This window comes from Cydia splendana, chromosome 15, assembly GCF_910591565.1.
Source record: "Cydia splendana chromosome 15, ilCydSple1.2, whole genome shotgun sequence".
Taxonomy (NCBI): Eukaryota; Metazoa; Arthropoda; class Insecta; order Lepidoptera; family Tortricidae; genus Cydia; species Cydia splendana.
In genome coordinates, this window is record NC_085974.1 from 16,210,873 (window position 1) to 16,236,040 (window position 25,168).

Here is a 25,168-nt window from a genome sequence, read left to right on the forward strand (position 1 = left end):
GAATATAAATCGACGTAGGCAGCTATTGTTTTTTTTTTATTGACAGATGACTGTGTAAGATGTAAAAAAATATTGAAACCTCTGATACTTGTAACAGTAATCTAATAATGTTTCATACAGATTTCCTCTTAGAATATTAAATATGCGATTGAGTAAAGAAAAAGTTCACTTTTTTAAGAACTCGTGCGAAAAGGTCGCAATATGGAGGGCCCTTTTCCTTACAAGACTATTAAAATTGCACTTACACAAACGAAGATTGTGGAACTATTGTTTTTGTATAACGATCACTTAAAACTATATTATACAGCGTATATTATTAATAAAATAACGAAAACGATTTTCGGGAAAATAAAAACAGTGTTGTCGACTCTATGGTGTCAAAATTAGCCAATTAAAATAGAAAAACTCACTGGAGCAAAATAATACACTGGTTAATTGTAGTGGTAACTATTATTAAAACAATAAAATAATTAAAATACCATTTCATTATCGATACTAATGGATAAATCCATTATAAGATAAAATTAACAATAAAAGGAACAATCGGTGGATAAAAATGCATAAAATTGTGACGTTCACATGCAAAAGATGCCACATTGTCTACTATCAATATCTTTTGTAGTGTTTTTTATTGAGAATAGACAAAGTGGAATATTTTTGACAACGACAACAGAAAATAAAACAGAACACATTGACCATAGGTCACAGAGCCGACACACTTAATAATCAACAAGTAAACGTATTATTTATATTCATGCATTTCGTTCCATGCTACAATGTGTTACGAAACATTGGTATCAACGATTTGACCGTTTTGTATCAAATAGGATACATATTGACTTAACCTCTTTCCTACGCAGAACGAAACCTCTCGAATGATTGTGTATCATATATGATACAACTGAGAGCTGAAAATGGAAAGTATTTTTTTGTAACTTAATATTAGCTGCAACTTTAGTGCCAACGATATTTGTTTTTCACTTACGTGAGCCTATTGATGCATGCGCTAGATTTATCATCAATATGTTAATAAAAAATCTACATCATTACAAGTATTAATCAATACTCCGTAACACATTTTGATTTTAAAGTTATGTTAAGCCTTAAACGAAAATACTTCCATAATATATAACAACTCGAAATAAATACCACTCATAACAAAGAAAATAAGCGATCTACCTGTTTTAAAATCTCAAACGCTGGTGAAATATATAATTCACGATATAATTTGGGTGTGAACACTGTGAACAGATACTTTATTGAACACATCGTTTACGTACATAAAGTCTGAGCCTGTTTTAGAATATTGAGCAATGCTAGGAAGAATAATAACATGAATACAAGCAGTGATTGGTCGATCGAATTGTATCCTCTAGCCGCCCAAACGTCAAACCTTGCCAAGCAAAATGAAAGTTTGATTTTGTCAACACAAAGTTCAAATTAGAATGGAACAGGAGACCTTTTTATAGGTCTCTGGGCGGCTAGAGGTTATTCAATTCGCACCTTCTACGGTGTGCGATGCATAGCTATAAATCTGAGGTCGCGCGAAGAGTTCCAAAGACCTGATACTGTCAAAGCCACCAATAGTATTCATATTTCACTTTCTAGGTTTCAACCGCCGATGAATTTAATATACATATAGGTACTATAAATTTGCAGCTGTACATATTATTTCAAAGTGTGCGAAGCGAGAACATTAACTTGTCACGTCAAATAATATATGTACAGTAAAAATGGCTAGCGTTTAAAAGCAGTTTTTAAGCAAGCTTGTGCAAAATTACTGTGAAGCCTAGTAATTCTAAAACTGTGTTAAGGTTTTGACACGACCGACTGCTAGTATAAAATTAATTGTAGTAAGGACGCATGGAAAAATAAACTAAGGAAGTGAAGAATTTCGTACACTGACTCGCTACTTGCTAACCCCCTTATTCATAAACGTTTACTAAAGTTGACAAGCCGATAATAATCGTTTGTCCCTTTCCATCATACCAATACGTCGGAAAGGGACAAACGATTATTATCGGCTTGTCAACTTTAGTAAACGTTTATGAATAAGGGGGTAAATCTATGGCACGCGAATAATTATACATGTATTGCTGTATCGCCGATGATGCTGGCGGTCAATGCCACTGTGCGAGCGGGACAGCACTATAATTATGTGCATGCGATAGAGATGGGAAATGGCGGGACGATGTACGGAATTCTTCGTGCCTAGTGTCCTTACTTTAGTAGTTTCTGACGTCACCTTAGGGTACGAGGTTCAATTCCAAACAAGCTCAGAGTATTTCATTTATAACTTGACTACATTTCCTTAACAAGTAATCAACCGTGTTTTGAACCACATCGATTTCGTATCTCTTAAAATCGATCGTCAGCCTTAAAATTGTTTTCTTTATATTTATTTCATTGTAATATGATTACTTGTTAATTTATAAAATTGATGTCCATTCGTGATTATATGATTGAAACGTATGAAAAATTTTACAAGCGAGGTTAGTGGGCGTCGCTTCCTCCGAAGTCCCAGAGTCATTTTTGTAGTTTTGAATTTTGAACCTTCATTCATTCTATTCAAAGTTCGATTAGTCCAAAATTCGATTTGTATTTGTCCTTTTAGAAGGACATTGGAACTAGGAGCATAAATAAAAATATATAACCTTTTTTAAATAACAAACGGCTTTAAAAATCTCTAGCGATAAAAACTTAACCTTTTAACTGCTCATGTATCAAATATGATACATCCAGAAATTAATCGCATACGTATTAATAAATAATAAATCAGTATAATCAGGAATGGATCAAATAGCCAAGTACAGGCCAACAACAAACAGTAACAGTGTAGAAATAACTATTTTACTCGTGTGGTAAAAATTGCACAATACTCTAGTGAACAGAGTACTCTAAGAACACAATAGGTAGTATATCGTAGGGAACTTAAACTGAGTGTGCTACTTTAGGCCTCCATCACAACCCTGGCACAGGAGCCCGACGTTAAAGTCAGGCGTTTGAGCGATTATCTAAATTTTTGTATACTATTTTCTCAAATCAAAAGTTTTGCTTTCATGCTCAGAGTTTTTAACCCATTGACCGCTCAAGACTTCTGAAGTTCTTAATCTGTATACATGAACACTGTTGTAAGGTTTTGTCTAGGATCCTAGAAGCCTTTGTTTTTTTTTTTAATTTGGAAACTTGCTATTTTGTGTTGTGTTTGGAAGGTTGTCTGGAAGAGATCCAAAATTCGATTTCAATTTGTCCACACATTGGAACATCGGAACATTGGACAGTGGAACGTCGGAGCATAAATAAAAATAATATAACCTTTTTTAAATAACAAACGACTTTAAAAATCTCTAGCGATAAAAACTTAACCTTTTAACTGCTCATGTATCAAATATGATACATCCAGAAGTAAATCCAGATACGACCGCCTGTTGTTTAACCTTTTCCTTCTGTATTATTTGTATTGTTTTCTGTAATGAGGTGTGCAATAAAGAGTATTTGTATTGTATTGTATTGTATTGTTATTTGATAAAAGTAGAAAAATAAATGTTGGAATTTGTCCTTCATAAAGGCATCTGAGTTTCAGAAGGAGAGATAGTGTTACCGATGCGATGCGCCATGAGAAAATAATTACAATAAATTTGAGAATCGCTCTATTACTCCCTATGTTAACTCCTAAGGCCCGCTACAGAAATACAGACGACGAAATTTGAAACTTCACGTGTAAGGTATAGAGTTGAATTTCTTTTGTCCAACTTTAAAATTCAAGTTTAAGGTTATTTTGCATGCAAAACCTTAGGAGGTTATTTATATGTTTTAAATTATTTTTATGTTCTTTCCTTTGCCACTGTTGTTACCTGCGCACATTTATTTTATATTTTTATTGCTTTTTGCATTCCGCTATTGTACTAGAAGTAGTAATTTCAAGTTATAAATATAAATAGACGATAGTAACTATAAGTACACGTATAGACCAATTATAATAAACGATTGATATTGCCAGAGACAACTAAAGCAAAATACTTAGTAATATTTATACAAAGTTACGTTTTCGTTTCTACAACAATGACGAAAATTTGTATTAAGATTACCAGTCTTTACTTTACTTGTCTCTGACATTACATAGCAACATGGATGACAATGAATTAATAATATAGAAATATATCTTTAGTTTCCAGCGAAATTAATGTTACATAATTATCATACTTTCTAAAATATCTTTTTTTTTCCGCTGTACAAACACATTATACACTTTTAAAATGGATATCGCACATTCAATTTCGATATTTTTAATACATGCGTACCGTTTTTTTAATAATATTAATAACGAAATATTAATTAATAGTATCAGAAGCTAGCGAGAAGATTTAGAGCGATTCGTAACTTGAAAAATAAAAAATAAATGTGTATACATTATCTTACTTTACACAGTACAGAGATAAAAGTAGAACACTAATATAAAAACGTGATACAATATGCAAAATGTACGCTCTCGTTTCTCTTTAATCTTTCTACTTTTTTCTTTTTACTATGTCTCTAGCCACGCGCTCTTACAAGGATCTGGAGAGATGGAATCAATACAATAAAGACTTTAAACTCTATACTTTAGAGTTCAAATTTGCGTTTACATCTCCCTTCGAATCTGTACCCTCAAAACTGTAACATCGACGCATGATACCAACTTACATTAACAACAGTCTCTCATAATGGGCATTGCGAACTGTTTAAACGATTTTTTTTTAAATACTTATGGCCTGGATACAAGTCATTTAAGCCAAGACGCAAGACACTTAGTTTTTTGACTATTGGGTTTGAAGTGTTTTATTGACCACATGTAGATTTTACATTTCAATGTAGTAATGTGAATTAAAATTTAATTTCGAACGAATTTATGTCAAGAACTAGACTCAGAAAGATATATTACGATTTTAGGTTTCATTAAACTCTGAGATTTTTTTTGTGTAATGTATTGATTTTTTTACAAATTTCACATTTAAACAGTCGCTAGCCCGCGTTCCAATTCCCTCAATCATTTAACCGACTTAACACAATAAATGGCAGTCGACTATAACTTCGCCTTATAGTACCGACAATATATGTATATGTAGATCGACAGCGATGTATGTGTGTGTATTGATTATAAGGTACGTAGCAATCAACACTGTATTATGTGCGATTCATTTTTTGTGAGAGGAAACAGGGTGTGCGATTTTTAGACGCGTTTGAATATTACAAAACGAATTTGAATATTACATACTATTAGTTTACTTTTCATATTGAAGTGACAGCGTCGAACGCCCACGACCGCGGTTTGTGGCGCCGCTAAAATATAGAACGTAATTACTGTGTATAAGATTCAAATTCCTTTGTCTCTGTGTACTCGTTGATGTTTGATGTCGATCGTCGACAGAATTAACTGATCATTCGTAAGCCTTATCACAACGACATAAGGTCCAAATGGTCAGTTAAATATTGCCGACATTCGTCAGCGGTTATGTATAACCACACACATGTACGCATGTCGTCTATCTCGCTCCCGCTACCCGCGATGAACACTAGTGTAAGCGGGCTGGTTGTCGGCGGCGAGCTTATCACACATTAGTCGACGGCGTGCGCTTATTAAAGCACACATACGCACATCCTCTATAAGCGCTGTCCCATTCCGTACCAGTAGTGGATAGACACTCGGTGCCGCCATCCCTTTCTCGCTACATGTGGCGGGTAGAGGAATGAGCGGGCTAGTTGTCGGCGGCGAGCATCTCGCACATTAGTCGACAGCGCGGTATCCGCGCGCTTCTGTCAACACACATACGCATACAGTCTAATATACAAGCTGTCCCCCTCCCTCTACCTGCAGTGGGCAGTAGTGTGAGCGGGCTAGTTGTCGGCGGCGAGCTTCTCGCTGCGCAGGAAGTCGATCTGCGTGTAGGTGCGGGGCGGTGGGGGCGCGGCGGCGGCGGCGGCGCGCTGCTCGAGGTCGAGCGCGGCGTAGTGGAGGCCGGCGGGGGCCGCGGGCCGCGGGTCGAAGCGCGCCGGCCCCGACGCGCCACCAGCCTGGAAGTTATAACGCGCATTAACCCATAGACTAGGAATCCTCTAGACTGAGTTTAGAGCAATTATTTCATGAAACCGATGCTGTCAAAATACGGGGGTGCGGGGGACGAGGTGAGCGAGATCCCGTGCCGTGATTGGTCCGTTCAAAGACGCGGTCGTCACAAAAAGACACTTTCGACTCGAAAATGGAGTAAAACTACCGTATTTGTGGCAGAGTGGGTAGAGCTACTATGCTCAGTCTGGAGGATGTCTTGTCTGTGCATTAACCTTTTAAAGTATGTGCGGAAATAGAAGAGTCGTAGAATGTATGGGCTTCCTTACATTCCACGACTCTTTTCTTTCCGCACAGACTATATCTAGGATCCTGAAAAAGTTCAGTACATTTTTGTACCTTTTTAACACTGACCGGCAAAGGCGTCAACAGCACGGTTACAGTGTAATATCAGGGGTGCGAAACTCCTGACTTCGGGCAAACTCGGCTCCGTTCGGCTCAGCATTGCTCCGAGCAATTATTAGGGTTGACACATCTTGACGTCCCTTTGCGTGCACGACCACAGATAAGATAATGGCTTGAATTTTGACAACCCTAAATAGCCGAAAGGGATAGTGCAATATATTAGAAAGGGACAGCATGATTCTACCCTGAACCGCTGTCAATCTTCGGTTTCCTATCTATACGGTAGTACTATTACTTATTCTGTGGTAATATAAAGCTTCATGCATTCCGATATGGTATACAATGGCACGTTGTATTCGGTAGGCTTGGCGTCCAAGTTCAGTGTGTTCATATCGCTTCTGAATTTGATATTATATTCACAGAACTGTGCAAAACGAAAAGTGCCGATTGAGAACGATGTAGGGTAATTGCGTCAGTTTACCGTCCGGTGTCAGTTTCCGTCCACTTGACGGACTAGCAAATAATTCATTTCATTTATAATTTGCTACTTGCGAAATAATTTTTTTATGTAAATAGATAAATTGTTTAAATATAAAGGATTGCAATAAGTCCAAATTTGTGCAGCAATTAAGGTTTATATTCAAATTTCGTCAAGTGGACGAAAACTAGAGCCGGATGAAAACTAGCACAATGACCTTATAACTCGAACGAAAAGAAATGCCACCCTGAGCATCTGATCGCAATGCACTCAAGACTCAAAAAACATGAAGATATTCCAAGTTACCTTGACAATGGTGGGGTTGCCTTGCTTCTCCGTGTCCACGCGACTGGTTTGCCGGCTGAGAGCCACGTACGAAGGCGACGACGATAGCTCGGGACTTCTGAAATAATTATATTAGTAGTTAGTTAGTTATGTTTCTGGGGTTAGCTACTTCTTTTTAGTCTCGCCGTCATGTACATTTTATCTTAGTTTGACTACCATTTCATATGTACCTCTCAGTTACTTAAGGGTTAGCTGGAAGAGATCCCTTAACGGGATAAGTTCGCCTTTGTACACATTTACTGTATTCTCTCTGTGTTATGTACTTGTTTTGTGCAATAAAGTGTTTACTAATACTACTATAATTTAATACAAACCCAATACAAAATTGAGTAGTTGGACCAAGATAAGTCTGCACGAATTTTGATAGCACACACAGTGCAAGTGTTGTTTTAAATGACAAAGATCTATGAAATTATGATGTAAAAATAACACTTGCACTGCGTATGTTATCAACATACATCGTTATCGCGGGATCAACAACGATTTGACAGTAGTGAAAGATTATGACAAATAAATAATAACAGAAGTGACATTCCTATTGAGTTACGTTCTTATGTACCTATCGGCTCAAAATGTAGCAGAATCGAATTTAAATAAAAGTGTGGTCATCTATTACTAAAATCACATAAAATACTTTAAGAAGTAAATACTGATATAAAAAATTAAATACATTGGTAACTTGGTTTTCAAGTTGACATGTTGACTTATAGGTAGGCATTTACATAGTGAAATACGAGTTTAATTGACCTTTTCCTGCGAAAACTTCATGCTAGATATGAAGAACATCTTAGAGGTTTAAAATGTGTAGGCAGAATATACCACTTTTACAAAACGGACGTTCTGTTACATGTGTTCTGTGACAGGCTTGTTTTTGCTCCCGCGATAACGATGTATGGTTATCAAAATCGTTGCAGACTTTTCTTGGTCTAAATCTATGATTAAATCGTCAGGTGACAAGCAAAACTCACTAATTACCACCACAAGTTCATAGCCATGGTGAACCATATTAGTAATAATAAAAGGTCGATTTTTGTTGAATTTTTTTTTTTAGTAATTAGTGACTTGCTTGTCACCTGACGAAATCAAATATGTAATAAATAAATGGGTTTGGTTGGGGAGGCTGGGACACGGCTGGATGTAACCGCTCAAGATTGTGACAAGTGGAAAACTCTGACCCCCTCATTCATAAAACTTTACGGGCCTGATTTAGTTAAATTATGTTTTATCCCTTTCTTACAAATACGTAAGTCAAAATGACAGATAAAGTCATACGATTATTAGCTAATTGAGGCGATATTAGATTAAGCGTTTATGAATAAGGGGGTGAATCTTTAAGCCCCTAATGTTGAATACACAATCATCATCTGATTTGTTAGGAGTGGCCAATTACCATGTAGTGGCATAGAGAAATTTCACCACCTGAGTCTAAATGTACATTACAATGTACATATTCGTGCAATCTAATTAGAACTTTTCTTGAACCAAATAAAGTAGCATTTCCTTTGTTTCATTGATATTTAAAACAAAATAAATTCGTCTCAATTTACTTATAGAACAAGGTTCAAATTAAAAGTTGTACAACTTTCTATGGTGGGTCTTACAAGGAAAAGTAAGGAAAGAGTTAGACGTGTGCGCCGATTAAAAAATGATCGGCGGCGGCGTTTGCCAAAAAATCGGCGGCGGCGGCGTGTTTTCGGCGTGACCTTGATCTTCACGTTTCTTAAGAAAAGTCATTAATTTGTTGTTTTTCTTCAAAATTTTATCAATGCAGGTTGCTGGTCAGTGAACTACGTATAGTTTGAATATGCTGTGAGTAAAATAGGGTTTGTAAATGAATATAGAATAGATATAATAACTTGATTTCCCTAGTAAACCGGCATTAAGAAATAGGTTACCTCGTCCCAATGACCTTAGATCCGATCTGTAACTGTCCGTTTTCTCAAGCTTTCCATGGCTTATTATCCTATTAAAAATGACGTACTTTAACAAAACAGAACTCCACATATCCTTGACATTTGCTAGACATAGTGGACTGCTATGGCTTCTTTTTAATGGTTTTCTTGTCATACAAGCACCAGCATACAAGCTCACTGAGACGTATCTTCTTTCTCGTTTTCTCATTGCTAAGGCTCGCGACCACATGTAATTTGACTCCATTTCGTGCGGTCATAAGCCGTATGGACTGCACGGTGCAGACTGCCGCAAGCCGACCTCTTCATAACGTTTGACCATCTCACACATGCTCCAACTCGAGCACGTTTGCCATTTATTCGGCTTAAATTCATGTGTTTCTCCACATCATGCGTTGGATAATATGTCCGAAGAATCTAAGGGCTCTCCCAATTCACCCATGGCATGTTGGGAAGAGATGAGTGGCGATATAGAGCTCTTTGAGAATGGAGGGGTTTGTTCTTCTAGCTGTCCAAGGTATAAGCAACACTAGCAGCAGTCTTCGTTCGTTCGTTAACAGTTGAATACTTTGGATTACTCAGTTACTTTAATTGGTGTGTCAAATAGTTTCTGCAACTGGCTATCCAGTTTTATTTAATTAATAATTGATGTATATTTGACAACTGTAACATAAATAATACAAAAGAAATCCATATTGTAATCCAAAAACCAACTTGGAATAGCTAATTAACAACACTCAAGGTCACGCCGATTTCACGCCGATCATTTATCGGCGGCGGCGGCGTGGTCAAAAAGCCCGGCGGCGGCGGCGCGCCGGCGCGGCGCACACGTTAGAAAGAGTGCTCAGTCTATATATCAGTTTTGGTACCAAAACTACCCTAGATCCCGCTTACAGTTACCACCGGACGATATAAGTCTAACTCTTTGGGACCTGTCTGAAATACTCACTTCCTTGGACATTCCTCGGAAATCTCCCTCAAAGTCGTAAGCGGGTGATGCAGCTCCGGTGCCGGGTCCGGCTTAGGGTCCGGTTTCGCTGGTTGCCTCGCCGGTTCCGGCTCCACGCTTTCTGGAGGCGACTCCAGGGTGAGAGGAAACAGGGTGTCCGTTAAGAGGGAACGGGTTTGCGGGGAGGACGCGAGGACCGCTGGCCGGAGGGGCGTTCTGAAACAAGATTGTTTTTTACAAGCTTTTATTTAGTTTCACCTGACCGTTGTCTGTCTGTCTGTCTGTCTGTAATCAAATCTTGCAAGTTAAATTTGATCCACTTCCCAGTTTCCGATTGAGCTGAAATTTTGCATGCATCATAAATCGGATGACAATGCAATATTATGGTACTATCGAGCTGATCTGATGATGGAGACAGGAGGTGGCCATAGGAATTCTGTGATGAAACAACGCAACCTAATTCTGTTAGGGGTTTTTAGAATTGTCTCGATGAGTATTAGTTGTCTGTTGTAAGAAAAGTACAGTCAGCGATAAAAGATTGTACCAAAAATGAAATTTTTGCCAAAAACTTATTTTTAGCTGGTTAGTTTTCAAATAATTGGATTGTACTTAATATGTACTGTAAAAAACTTTTATGTTGGGTGTTGCTGTGTCCGAGCGTCGCCACTTTTCATTTAAGTAGATTTGAATGTAAAAATCTGTAGCTACATGTGTGATCCTGTAATTGGCTTTCCATCTCTTATTAATTTGGGATATGGACTGGATATGGGCTGTTGGATCTCCAAAATATAAATAAATAACCGTCAATACAGTGGCGTCTAACGATGTCATTGTAATATATGTGGTATTTGTATCCGAATAAAGTATAGAACGTTTCCGTGCGCATCTTAAAAAAAATACATTTATTGTCAAATAGGCGATCATTCTGGTCGTATATTTAAGGTAATAGTCCACAGGGCCGCGTCGGACGCAGTGAACGCACTTGTGTGACTATTATATAGTCCCCCTCATAGCTTTCGATGACGGTGAATAAACCGTAAATAAACATTATGGACGTCGTCTAGCGTGAGCCCTAATGTAGCTGGTCAGGCCGAACTCGCTTTTAAATACTCTATTGCACGCGTGACAACAAAGTTGGCCAGCGTTCAACGTAGCTGACTTTCTATACAAAGAATACTGAAATCCGCTGCGTGCGATGCGTCCGATGCATGCGATGCGGCCCTGTGGATGTCTATCTTTAAGCGTCAGACCTTTGAGAAGGACACGAAGTTACACTGTAATTTTTGACCAAAGACCTTATTTTGGTGAGCAAGGTATGCCGCTTAGAAAATCCGAGCCCTAGAAATGGCATTATCTTGTAGGTTTACCTAGAGCCGAGGCTCATCTCCACGTAGCCGTCGGGCGTGGTGGCGACGCGCGGCGGCGGCGGCGGCGGCGGGAGGGGGAGGGGCTCGGGCGCGCCGGGCCGCATCTCCACGTACCCCGCGCCCGCCTCCTCGCGCGTGTGCGGCCGCGGCGCCGTCGCCCGCCCGTGCACGAAGCCCATAGCCGGCGGTGTGCGGGACACTATCACCTGGGAACGAATAGATAACTATTTTATTTTAAATTAAATTACTTAAATAGCATTTATTATCAAGCACCCAAGGCGCGAAGCCCATATATACCTTACGAACTAATAATAAAAATCTTAAAAGCTAAAAAATATTGCGGCGACACAGTTTTCTGAATATAATTGTCAAAAGTAGCTGTCATTTTCTTATGTGCTACACGTCTGCTCACATCAAGCCCCAGCGGGCATCTAAGTCAAAGAAAAAATTTAAGTTATGTCGTCAATGTATGAAAATTGTACGAATGTTTATATTTAAGATTGAACCGCTTCTTCGTGAACAAATTTACGTGTTTAGAGCAATTATTAAATATTTTTCTACTCGTCGACTGTAACTCTTGAATTAAGATTTTGTATACCAAACTGCAACTGGGTACTTTTAATGTATGGGCTCACAACTCAACTATAATATTCATTTCGAAACGGTTTAGTCAACTATTATGAAATTGACCAATTACAGCTCGCCGCGGTCAAGAGGACGAAAGAAAACCATAAGTACCCCAAATTAATTATTTAAATTAGGTTGTATAGTAAAAACAATTTCTTCATAAGTTAGAAACGCGCACGTGACACCCTTAATATAGCAACATCCATAGACTACGAAAACCACTTAGCGTTGCTTGTTAGTCTCCAAAGGCTACGGTGGCCAAAAACTATCTAAAATTTAATTTAGCAAGGAGCAAGTACCAGGGCCTCATGAGTTACGAAGTGTCGCTGACCAGCCCGCCGGGCTGCGGCGGCCGGGGCGCGTGCCTACGAGTATGAAGGTATCGCAGCTGCTCGCGTATCTTAGGTGTATACTTTTAGTTTGTTAACCTATATGATTCTACTAGTTTAAAGATTAAAGTATTGTATTCAATAGTGATATAATCAAGCTTTCCAAGTCGTACCTCACTAAGGCAACTCAGCAAGCTTCGTTGCCTAAACACGGTTCTCGACTGAAAAGTTCTCTATTCTATCACAATTGTATAAAATACTATATTGAACAAATGATTTTTTTTTTTTTATTTATTAAGAAACAAACAGTCTTATATAACAGATAAGTATATAGAGTAACATTCTTCTAGTAATAGACTTATAGTTTCCTATATGTAAACAAATATTATAATAAAAACTTATTACTACGTATAAATGACATGCATATGTACTAGTATGTGTGACGAGATATGCGAGGAAATCTTAATTTAGGTGGTCATACAGGTGTTTTTTATTTTAAAGAAGAAAAAACTAATTTTTTATACAATCTTAGTGAGCTGCTAAATATGTCTACGTTTTGGCACTTTACATTGTACAACCTACATGTGCGTTTAATGTATGAGTGCTGCGCATGTTTAGTTCTGCTGCTTTTGATACTAAATAACATTTTATTTCGACAACTACGTTCTGTTCTGCGGGGTACGCGTAAATCTATCTTTTCTAAAAGTTCAGGGGCATCTACTAAATTATTAAATATTTTGAATAAGAAAATTAAATCAGTACAGGAGCGTCTTATGGAAAGAGATTGAAGATTGTAACTGGCTAAGGAGGAGGCGTAACTTTCGTAATTTCTACCTGTTCGGAATTCAAGAGCCTTTATGAATATTTTTTGTAATCTTTCTATTCTGTTTCTGTGTACATCATGACAGGGGTTCCATACTACAGAAGCAAATTCTAAGCGACTTCTAACATAGCTATTATAAAGTAACTTATACGTCAGGGGTCTTCGAAAGGGTTTTGCGACGCGAAGAATAAAGCCTAACTGTGTATACGCTTTATTTAGGATATTATCAATATGAAGATTAAAGGTTAATTTTGTGTCCATTATTACCCCCAGATCACGTATGCTATCCCGCCGAGTTAAAGTACCTCCACATAAAGTATAATTGTGTAATATGGGCTGTTTTTTTCGTGTAAATGTGATTACGGAACATTTGTCATTATTTAAAGAGGTTATTTTGAGCACAGTAATCCTCAAATCTTTTCAGATCGTCTTGCAAATCAGAACAGTCAGTGTGCGTTTTAATAACTCTGTAAATTTTGGTATCATCTGCATAAAGCAAGGCTCTCGAGTTGGACAAACACTCTGTAATATCATTTATGTACAGAATAAATAACAAATTTGCACAAACAAAGTGAGGTCTAAATCGAAAACGTCGTGTCGTATATACCTGCCCCTTAATCTAAAACATTACCTTGGCTGGGTTGGGGTCGGGGTGCGAGAAGTCGAGCTCCATGAGGTCGTCGGCCGACGTGCGCGGCAGCAGCGGCGCCGACGACGACGCGCGCGCGCCCGCCGCGCGCGCCGGCAGCGGCACCACGCGGTTGTTGCGGGCGCCCACGCTGGAATCACATGTATGGTTAAACTAGCCACAACTTCAGAATACCCAAGTAAAATCGTCTAAAAGTATGCCAATTTGCACTGTATAACACTTTAAACTCGCGTTTTGTACACATATTTAATGACATTAGGGTTCATCCACATATTACATCACAGCAACAGTACAGTACAAAAGTGTGACAAAGTGTGACAAGAGGCGAATGGGGATGCATTCCAGCTGGTATTCGTGGAGTGAGCCACGCCTGGTATAGTGTAGTCCACATACCTGTACGCCCGGAGGCGGGTGACGTCGGGCCGCGTGGGCGCGGGCCGCGAGCCCACGCTGTAGGCGCGGGGCGGCCGCTCGTCCGCGTCTATTATGTGCGACATGGCCGGTTCCAGCTGGTATTCGCTGTGGACAATAGGTTACGGTTAAAATATGTCTTCTAACTTGACAATAAAATAAATAGGAAGTAGTTCTGCAAACGGGAACCAGCTCACACTTGAAAGTCCATTCATTACTGCAAGTTATAACACTAATGTTCGATTTAAAAAAAAATATTTGTAGAGTTAGTTCCCGTTTGCAAAACTACCTCCAATTTTATATTCAACTAGCGACCCGCCCCGACTTTGCACGGTTTACACAAAACTTTAACAAATTATACACCTAAACCTTCCTCAAGAATCACTCTACTGATAGATGAAAACCGCATGAAAATCCGTTCAGTAGTTTTAGAGTTTATTGCGAACATACATACACACAAACAGACAGACGCGGCGGGGGACTTTGTTTTATAATGACATAGTAGGGGTGTAATTTTAAAAACGTCTCTAAACGATTAATATTTGGCGGCATAAATCGGACGCTTGTGTAAAAAAGTCAGTTCCCGCGGTATACCCATTTACCCATGCAGGCAGAGGGTCGTCGTTGACGTTTCAGGGGTGTGAATTACAAATATTTACCTAAAGCGAGGGTCTGTAGGTGTTCTACTGAAGACTGATCTACTACAAGCTGATACTGTCTAGTGGGTCTATAAAAAAAACATTCTGTCGCCGCGGGATATTCTGGTGCCATGGGCAGGTAGCCATAATTGACGTTCTGTGAGGAAGTTACACTATATTTACCTAAACCGAGGATCTGTCGAAGGCGTCCCACTGCATACAGAGCCGCTAGAAGCTGATACCAAGCCATGATCTAATGGCGCCATGGGAAGGTAGCCATCAGTCGCAGCAGAGTATTCTGGTGACATGGGCAGGTAGCCATCGTTGACGTTCTCTGGGGAAGGTACACTATATTTACCTAAACCGAGGATCCGTCGAGGGCGTCCCACTGCACACAGAGCCGCTAGAAGCTGATACCAAGCCATGATCTAATGGCGCCAAGGGCAGGTAGCCATCGGGGACGTTCTCTGGGGAAGGTACACTATATTTACCTAAACCGAGGATCCGTCGAGGGCGTCCCGCTGCACACAGAGCCGCTAGAAGCTGATACCAAGCCATGGTCTAATGGCGCTATGGGAAGGTAGCCATCGTTGACGTTCTCTGGGGAAGGTACACTATATTTACCTAAACCGAGGATCTGTCGAAGGCGTCCCACTGCATACAGAGCCGCTAGAAGCTGATACCAAGCCATGATCTAATGGCGCCATGGGAAGGTAGCCATCAGTCGCAGCAGAGTATTCTGGTGACATGGGCAGGTAGCCATCGTTGACGTTCTCTGGGGAAGGTACACTATATTTACCTAAACCGAGGATCCGTCGAGGGCGTCCCACTGCACACAGAGCCGCTAGAAGCTGATACCAAGCCATGATCTAATGGCGCCAAGGGCAGGTAGCCATCGGGGACGTTCTCTGGGGAAGGTACACTATATTTACCTAAACCGAGGATCCGTCGAGGGCGTCCCACTGCACACAGAGCCGCTAGAAGCTGATACCAAGCCATGATCTAATGGCGCCATGGGAAGGTAGCCATCGTTGACGTTCTCTGGGGAAGTTACACTATATTTACCTAAACCGAGGATCTGTCGAGGGCGTCCCGCTGCACACAGAGCCGCTAGAAGCTGATACCAAGCCATGGTCTAATGGCGCCATGGGAAGGTAGCCATCAGTCGCAGCAGGGTATTCTGGTGCCATGGGAAGGTAGCCATCGTTGACGTTCTCTGGGGAAGTTACACTATATTTACCTAAACCGAGGATCCGTCGAGGGCGTCCCACTGCACACAGAGCCGCTAGAAGCTGATATCAAACCATGGTCTAATGGCGCCATGGGAAGGTAGCCATCAGTCGCAGCAGGGCATTCTGGTGCCATGGGAAGGTAGCCATCGTTGACGTTTTCTAGGGGAAGTTACACTATATTTACCTAAACCGAGGATCTGTCGAAGGCGTCCCGCTGCACACAGAGCCACTAGAAGCTGATACCAAACCATGATCTAATGGCGCCATGGGAAGGTAGCCATCGGTCGCAGCAGGGTATTCTGGTGCCATGGGCAGGTAGACATCGGGGACGTTCTCTGGGGAAGTTACACTATATTAACCTAAACCGAGGATCTGTCGAAGGCGTCCCGCTGCACACAGAGCCGCTAGAAGCTGATACCAAGCCATGGTCTAATGGCGCCATGGGAAGGTAGCCATCAGTCGCAGCAGGGTATTCTGGTGCCATGGGCAGGTAGCCATCGTTGACGTTCTCTGGGGAAGGTACACTATATTTACCTAAACCGAGGATCCGTCGAGGGCGTCCCACTGCACACAGAGCCGCTAGAAGCTGATACCAAGCCATGATCTAATGGCGCCATGGGAAGGTAGCCATCAGTCGCAGCAGGGTATTCTGGTGCCATGGGCAGGTAGCCATCGGGGACGTTCTCTGGGGAAGTTACACTAATTTACCTAAACCGAGGATCCGTCGAGGGCGTCCCGCTGCACACAGAGCCGCTAGAAGCTGATACCAAGCCATGGTCTAATGGCGCCATGGGAAGGTAGCCATCAGTCGCAGCAGGGTATTCTGGTGCCATGGGCAGGTAGCCATCGTTGACGTTCTCTGGGGAAGGTACACTATATTTACCTAAACCGAGGATCCGTCGAGGGCGTCCCACTGCACACAGAGCCGCTAGAAGCTGATACCAAGCCATGGTCTAATGGCGCCATGGGAAGGTAGCCATCAGTCGCAGCAGGGTATTCTGGTGCCATGGGAAGGTAGCCATCATTGACGTTCTCTGGGGACGTCTCGGAGGCCGCTATTGATGAGGTCCGGGAGTGGCTCGCTGGTTCGCGACCCAATTTACTGTGGAGAAAGTTTTTATTAAATTTTTCCTTAAAAATTCAAAAGAAATGACTACCAGTGAGATTAAACGTCTTATGTTCAACACAGAATAGAATCTAACGCACAGCAAACTGGCATTTACACCTGCAGCCTTACATTGTTATTCAATACACCCGGAGCTTCATTTAGACTAAATTAATTATTACTAGATTTTGCGACTTTGTAAAAATTAGCAAATTTTTTATACATTTCGATATATCCGTAGACGTGGCCACAGTGCCATGAAAGATTAAAGTTTTATGGTGTACGCTGCAATTTCATGATTTCAATTAAAGTGCGTCAAATTTGCGCCCAAAATTGTATACGACGTATGGCGTTCAAAATAATAAAGAAGTGCTACATACCTAAACCTATCCCGCGGTCCCATCTCGCAGTAGTCGGGCTCCTCAGGTATCCGCGGTGTGCGGTGCCACTCCACCGCGTCCGCCTCGTCATGGGACGCACTCAGGCCTGAGATAGAAATCGTTGGTAAATAAAACAGCAATAAGGACCCAACCCATGGGGGGCCCGGCACCATATAGCTTTAACTCGACATTGATCACGACAAGTAGGTTCCCTACAGTACCCTGAGACCTCAAAATTGTCTGGAGACAGTGGTCAGACGTCATCAAAATGGCTAAGATGTTTTTATGTTATGATAATTACATGTTTTGGTTCGATGTACATTGCTGTTTTTCTTAGCGCAATTCTGCTCTTTGGGTGTTGCCCTACTTCACTTTGCTGTACATTGCTACTGACTGACGCACTTTGCTTGACAGACTATACCTACATAGAATATTCCACACTCTAAAACCTTTTTTTACCAATACCAACACAAGTTACCTTCAATGATCTCCGAATGCCGTGTAGGTGGCCTTTCCGCCTCCAAAGACTTAAACGCCTTCGAGGGCATACTATCGCAACGATTCCTAAACGGACCGGCTGCGTCTGTAAATAAATATACAATTATAATTTTAGTTTGGGAATTCTGAATGTCCAATATATTTTTCAGAATCTGTAGCTTTGTGTAGCTTTTTAGGTTTTTATTTTGTGATCATTATGAAAAATACCGATAATTTAGTTTTCATTAATAAATAAAGATACAACATTTAACAGAGATTTGTTAAGTTGCATACTTGTCAGTCATCATTCGCTTGCTCTTATCCCATTCATTTGGGGTCGGCGCAGCATGTCTTTTTCTTCCATACCTCTCTCTCGCCCGTCATCTCATCATTCACATTCAGTTGCATACTTGTCAGTATTGTTTAATATTTTCACAAAAGTAACATTGATACAAGGTATTATTTAACGATATCGGTATAGGTATACTATGGATGATACTGTGATGATTCAAATATTAATACATACACATATACATAGTACAAGCTTTGCTTAGTTTGGGGCTAGGTTTGATCTGTGTAAGATGTCCCCTAATATTTATTTATTTATTTATTTATTTATTAAGCTTAGCTTTCACAAACATCTGACTGTTGACTTTCGATGTTAACAATATTATTAGGAATGGTCTAATCTAAATGGTCCCTCTTGAAATTCTTCCGTTACAATTCTTAGATATGCTTTATTTCGTCGAATACAAACTCAACCACGTTGCATACTCCGATCATAAACCACGGAATAAATAAATAGCGACATACATGCCGAAGAGCAGTTTTTCAATCTCAGATAAAAATCACCAAAAAAAATTTATTTCTCTTACATAAGCGACAAGAAAAAGAAAGAACATCTTTGGTACTGTACTTTATCTGAAACCTGAAAAACCAAGCTTAATCATACAAATAAATACATGAAAGAATAAATTTAAAAGCTTATTCACACAGCTATTGTTGTACAAAGGTAACACTGCAAAAGAAAGCACTATAGATAGAAAAACAAAATGTTAGTTGGGAATCATTCCTTTGACTTTTTACAATTTTTATTTCACATGAAAAGATATAGCGTAAGCGTGCATCATTCGGGTAATAGTAGAAAAACAATAATACATTTTTAAAATAACTTAGGTTAGTAAATGAATCGTCGTGCAGCCGTACCAACCGCAATTTATATTTAAATTAATTATAAGCTAATAAAATGGTACATTATATAAGCGCTGGCAATCCTGTGGTATTAGATGACGTAGAAGAGCATTTCTTTAAAAAATACCATGACTTTGATTGTGCAGTATTTTGCAATTTTTAAATTAATTTATTCAGATTCTACAGCTCTTATCTATCCTAATAGGTGAAAAAATGAATATTTCAATTTATTACAGTCGAAAGAGGTACGAAGTCTGAGTCGAAATAACAAGAATCTCATGGATAATTTCAGTTATAAAAGTGCCATTTAAAAATATGCTAATAAATCTTTAGCTACGCCCGCTCTACAAAATGAAGTTACTTTTTTTCTACTGTACAAGTAAAATAAACCAGGTAAGCTTGCATATTTCTAGTTTTTATCCCAGTCTCTCCATTACACACGGCTTAAACAGAGCTGTAATGGATAGTCATAGGTTATTTTGTTGTTATATCTGGCCTTATCTATTGACCTAAGCTTGATGATCTTTGAAAATAATTTTCATATAGTAGACTTTTTTTTATTGCCTTAATAAAAGCAAATTACGTCTTAATGGCAAGTGGCAAAGTGGTACCTTTTGATTGAGAACGTCACAATTTTCAATTAAAGAAGAGGGTATCTAATCAACTTTAGGATATTTCGAAGAACAATTTAATTGTTTATTTTATCAAAGTTTACTTTATAACAGAGGCAAGTCTTCCTTAGTCTAAGGCGGGAATATAATAAACTTATTCCATTCCAGCAAGCATAATAACTAACAATCTTTAGGATAAAACATTAACTAAACCCAAGTATGACTAAACCAAACATTTAATCGTAAATTAAAAAGAAATATTTACGATTTTTTTTCCCTTCTTTCACATTTCAAAATGCATTTTGACATTAGGTTAACATAACTTTAGGTATCAAATTAAATAAACGTGTTGCACTAACAAGCTAACCTTACTACGCCCGATATAAAGCATGCGAACAAGCATACATACTCTTTGTATGAGCGGGCGAGAGTTTAGACAGCCGCGCCCCCGTACTAGCGCGCCGGCTCCACTGCGTTTTCTTCGACGTCTCAGTTCCATTGACGGCTTTGCATGAGGAGTGCCTCTGAGCCCGCTCAATGGTCACTCTATCTACTTCGTCCCCAGTTAAAGGTGCAGATCTCGTCCGCTCGTGTACTATCTTGAGGGGTTCTTGGAAGAGCGGGCACCCGGTGGGCAGTGAGACGGTTCGGTGGTGTTTTATGAGACGAGGATGGTCGGTTTTATCGGTTATTAGTGAGTTATTCGGTGGTTGGTTTTCGGCTGCGGACAAGACAATGAAGCTACACAAACTGGCACCAAGCACCCGGTGCGATGGTTTGTTAACATGGATTGGAGCGATGGTATTTATTGTTGAACTGGTTACTTTATGATATATTTTTTCACATGGTATTGAGAGAACTAGGGCTATTTTTCTCTGTCACTCTAATTACGCCTTCATTGGAGTAAAAGAGTAAGATCCCGCAATTTGCGAATTTCGGTTTTCGCGGTAGACCCTCAGAGAGTTTTTCGTTTGGTACAGGTATAAAAGTGGATTGAAAATTCGATCAAGAATCACCGACATACATTTTTAAGCCGAGTGACATTAATTTAAGCAAAATTAGAAACACAATTTCAAATAAATCTTCATGAAGAGATTTATTTTAGGACTTTCAAGACTACTAGAAATTTATTTGTAAATTTTAACGAAATAGCATATATTCAGGCTTTAAACCTGTAAGCAATATGATTTTTATACGTATTTAAAATAAAGATTCGCATCTAAAATAATTTAAAAGTATTTGATGTTTCTGTATTTCGGTGCCATATAGCAAAAATTGTAATTACCTATTTATTATGATATTCCACAGTGATGATAATCCATGTTACCAATACCAGTTAGTGACAATGTTGCTTAATCTTATTGCAAATTAATCACAAATCATCAATAACTATTATTATTTAAATGTGACCACCACCAAATGAATAAAATACCATCGCTCGTAACACTGTTAAAAAATGCCGGCAAATATATGGTACAGACAACATTATTTACTTATTTTGTGACTTATCCTCCTGAGACTAAATGTACATTACAATGTACATATTCGTGCAATCTAATTTTAACCTATTATGAACCAAATAAAGTAGCATTTCTTTTGTTTCATTGCTTTTTAAAACAAACGAAATGCGTTCTAATTTACTTATTGAATAAGGTTCAAATTAAAAATTCGGAAACTTTATATGGTGGGTCTTACGAGGTTAACTTTGGTAGGAATGCCGTCGTATCCACTGCTACAGTAAGGACGCTAAGAACAAAGAATTTCGTAACCTTCCCGCCCATGATACCCCGCGGTCAATGCCACTGTGCGGAAATTCTTCGTGCTAAAGAAGCGTCCTTACTTGGCGAAATCTGGCAACGTCGCTTTACGTATCTGGCAACGTCGCGCGAATTAGGTATATAATGGATTTTTGCGAACGTTGCCAAAGATCGACGATGAAAAAACGACTTTATCGTACATTTCGGTAGATACGTTTCAAGCCTTAGACATCGGTTACACGCTAATTCTGGCGTCAGTTCAGTCCATCAGTCTGGTCAGACTGATGGGAGAATTATCGTGTAACACGCGGACTGATGGACTGATGGTCTGGACTGATGAAAATTTAAATTTTTAGATAATATTCCTCAGTCCATTTTGAATGACAGAAAACTGATAGGAGACTGATCGTGTAACCTGTTTGTGTCATTCTCGCGTCAGTCACCATATTAGACAAGACTAAATGACTGTGTTGCGTTCTGTGTCCAAACGGCGACTGTGTCGTAATTTTATCAGTCTGTTGTCAGTCTGGACTGATCGTCTAGCCGTGTCCATTTTCCATCATTCTGGCATCAGTCAAAAGTCGAATGGACTGATGGACTGAACTGACGCCACAATTAGCGTGTAACCGATGTCTTATAATCAAATCACAAATATGTATTATTTTATACCTTTCCTTCAGGGCCGGTACAGACGGACTGTAAAAGTTTCCCATACAAATTGCAGTCGGGTTGCAGTCTGTCTGTATCAGCCCTAAGGTGAAAAATTGCATAAATTTATTATTGCATTAAAAAATCTGTAATATTTTCTATACCATATTTTCTCGGCTCGATCATGAAATTATTATAATAATGTATAGTCATGTAAACGATATCAAATATCCAACACCGATGATAATGCGCGATCACTCTAAATACATTAGTCATAATGCTCAAAATGCCTTAACATAACATCCTATCAAATGCTTTAATATAACATCCTATCATGCTATCACATCCATCGTTATTTGTAATACAAATAATAACAATAATTTTACTTAATCTAGAGAAAATTAACATGTTTAATAATTGTAATATTCACTTCAAAAAGTCGTTTCAAAAAGAACAGTACAAACACTTTAGACTTAAAAGCAACGAAGGTACATTTCCTGTCTTCAAGAAAACTTTTAACGAAACATAGTATGTACCTACTTACCTTTTTGTAATAGGGTCAAGGCGGGAACAGTGGCTCAACGGAAACAGTGGCTCAGTCGCAAATACCCTTACGTGTTAGAATAACCATTGCTCGTTCGATTACTGAATGTTTCTGCTGTAGTAGTAGGCAAGCTACTCTCTCATGTTGGAATTAGGTTGAGTGAGCCACTGTACCCGGCTATTTTTTGTTCGAGCCACTGTTGCCTCCTTGACCCTACACACGACTTTGTGAGTTGGAAATTGGAAATACACATTAAAAGCAACTTTATTAGCATATAATGCGTTTTTTCTGAAATGATTAGATTGGCAAAATGTCCTCCTCAGTACTTTACGTTTGAATTCTCTAAATCAGTACCCATTATATTTCTGTTGCGCCCGTTTTAAAAAACCTATGGTTAAGTATCTGTTATCTAGGAGAGACGACATCTGTCATTCAAATCATTTCAGAAAAATAACTATAAATACAATTCGCTGTTTTCGGCCAAGCGCGGCGAAGCATTCGTTCGATATACATTTAAACGGTTACTGCATTATAAGCCTTAAGATTTACTGCGTTAAGTCTTGAATCAAACAACAGATGTTAAGCTTATTAATTTGACAAGTATAAAGCTTATCTTTCACAAATATCTGACAAACATCAAGGAATCCTCATAATTAAAAAAAATCAATAAAGAACAATAAAAGGGAAACCACGTAGCTAAGATGGAGCTGTGACTTCAAGACACGCCGATTTCAGGCGCACACATACTCACTTATTTGATAAGGTAAGCCAATGACCGCTCGACCCTTCGAGTTGTGAATGTGTGCGTGCGCGTGTACATATGAGAAATATAGGCGTGACCGGAGTTTTAGCGACGATATTTCCGTAACATTTTAGGCCCATGACCTTTTGTTATATTATGTAACAAAAAACCAAGACCATTTGTTTGACAGATATTAGCTAACAATCATCTTCAGAAACGAGATAACACGATCCATAGATATTCTTTTTGGTCGCACAAAGAGCCGTGCAAAGCAGCATTCGAACATAAAATGCTATCGAATCGAAACGAGTTTAGAGATATGACAATATATAGATGGTCAAGCAAAACTTGTCAGTAGAAAAAGGCGCGAAATTCAAATTTTCTATGAGACGATATCCCTTCGCGCCTACATTTTTCAAATTAGCCGCCCTTTTCTACTGACAAGATCTGCTTGACCAACTTTAGAGTCAATTTCTTCCATTTTATAATAACCAATAAACATTAAATATGGTTTAAAAATTACTCTACATTGTCTATATCCCTAGAAAGTTTCAAACGGCATTTTTTAGATTAGTGGCAGGATACATATAGTTTAACCACAAGATTGGCAGATTTAAGTTTACAAGGCGGTAGTTTTAGCACTCACTAGAGGTCGCTACTGACTAAAGAGATTCAAACTACATATTTACTTACTTTACCAGGTATATAAAATTATTGATTTGGAAGTGCGACGAACACTACTTAATTGGTACAAACAGTAATACTCTTAACTGTACATCGGTGGACCTTAAAAGGCATAAGGTCCACATAAGGACAGTTAACAGTGTGGGCGATGGTACTACTAAAAAAGTAGAAAGAATCGATTCCACATTCAATAGATGGAGTGATCAAGGCAAAAAAGCTGTTCATATGAAGTTCTACATCGTGCTATCGAAATTCTAAGTCAATGATGCAAAGCGTAAATAAAATTACCGACTCTCACTTGACTTTTTTTAGTTTGTAACCACATTAATCTTTTATAATAGTATTTTTACCAACACATTCGTATAGTAATAGTATTGTAGTAGTAGTATTCGTGTAGTAGTGCAAAGTACAGTCAGATGCAGACATACATGACCCGCCCCGCATCGAAGTTTGTTTGTAGGGGGGGGGGGGGGGGGGGGGGGGGGTCAACTATCTCTGTAGCTGACTATACTAGTTAAATTAAGAATTTTACATAGGTACGATAAAAAGCAAATTGATATATGCGATATTTCTGTTTATCTACCTCATTATCACCATGAGAGGCCGAATATGTATAGTTCGTTTTTTTTAGCATTAGAAAGAACTTGCAAGAGGGTAATCGATTTTGACAAGTCTTTTAATTGAAAAACGCTTTTTAGAAATCAAAATTTAATACTTATGAAAGCAGAAGAATATAAATGATCGTATTAGATTCATAATTGTTACATATTTGCCGTAACTTATTTTTAAAATGTGTTTTTCAATTAAAAGACACATCAAGATT

The 25,168-nt window shown here is 39.1% G+C and overlaps 1 protein-coding gene across 1 annotated transcript in view; it reads right to left on the bottom strand.

The window, feature by feature from the left end:
* Positions 1 to 25,168, bottom strand: part of LOC134797338 (insulin receptor substrate 2) — a 394,635-nt gene that overhangs the window by 337,742 nt on the left and 31,725 nt on the right. Inside the window, exons 6-15 of the mRNA XM_063769560.1 lie at positions 20,380 to 20,691; positions 18,170 to 18,274; positions 17,692 to 17,797; positions 17,090 to 17,308; positions 14,319 to 14,444; positions 13,908 to 14,055; positions 11,498 to 11,703; positions 10,131 to 10,346; positions 7,233 to 7,329; positions 45 to 6,051 (exon numbers count right to left, since the gene is read on the bottom strand). Coding sequence (XP_063625630.1) covers positions 5,875 to 6,051; positions 7,233 to 7,329; positions 10,131 to 10,346; positions 11,498 to 11,703; positions 13,908 to 14,055; positions 14,319 to 14,444; positions 17,090 to 17,308; positions 17,692 to 17,797; positions 18,170 to 18,274; positions 20,380 to 20,691 — 1,712 coding nt within the window. The 3' untranslated portion in view covers positions 45 to 5,874. The remainder of the gene's footprint in view (positions 1 to 44; positions 6,052 to 7,232; positions 7,330 to 10,130; positions 10,347 to 11,497; positions 11,704 to 13,907; positions 14,056 to 14,318; positions 14,445 to 17,089; positions 17,309 to 17,691; positions 17,798 to 18,169; positions 18,275 to 20,379; positions 20,692 to 25,168) is intronic.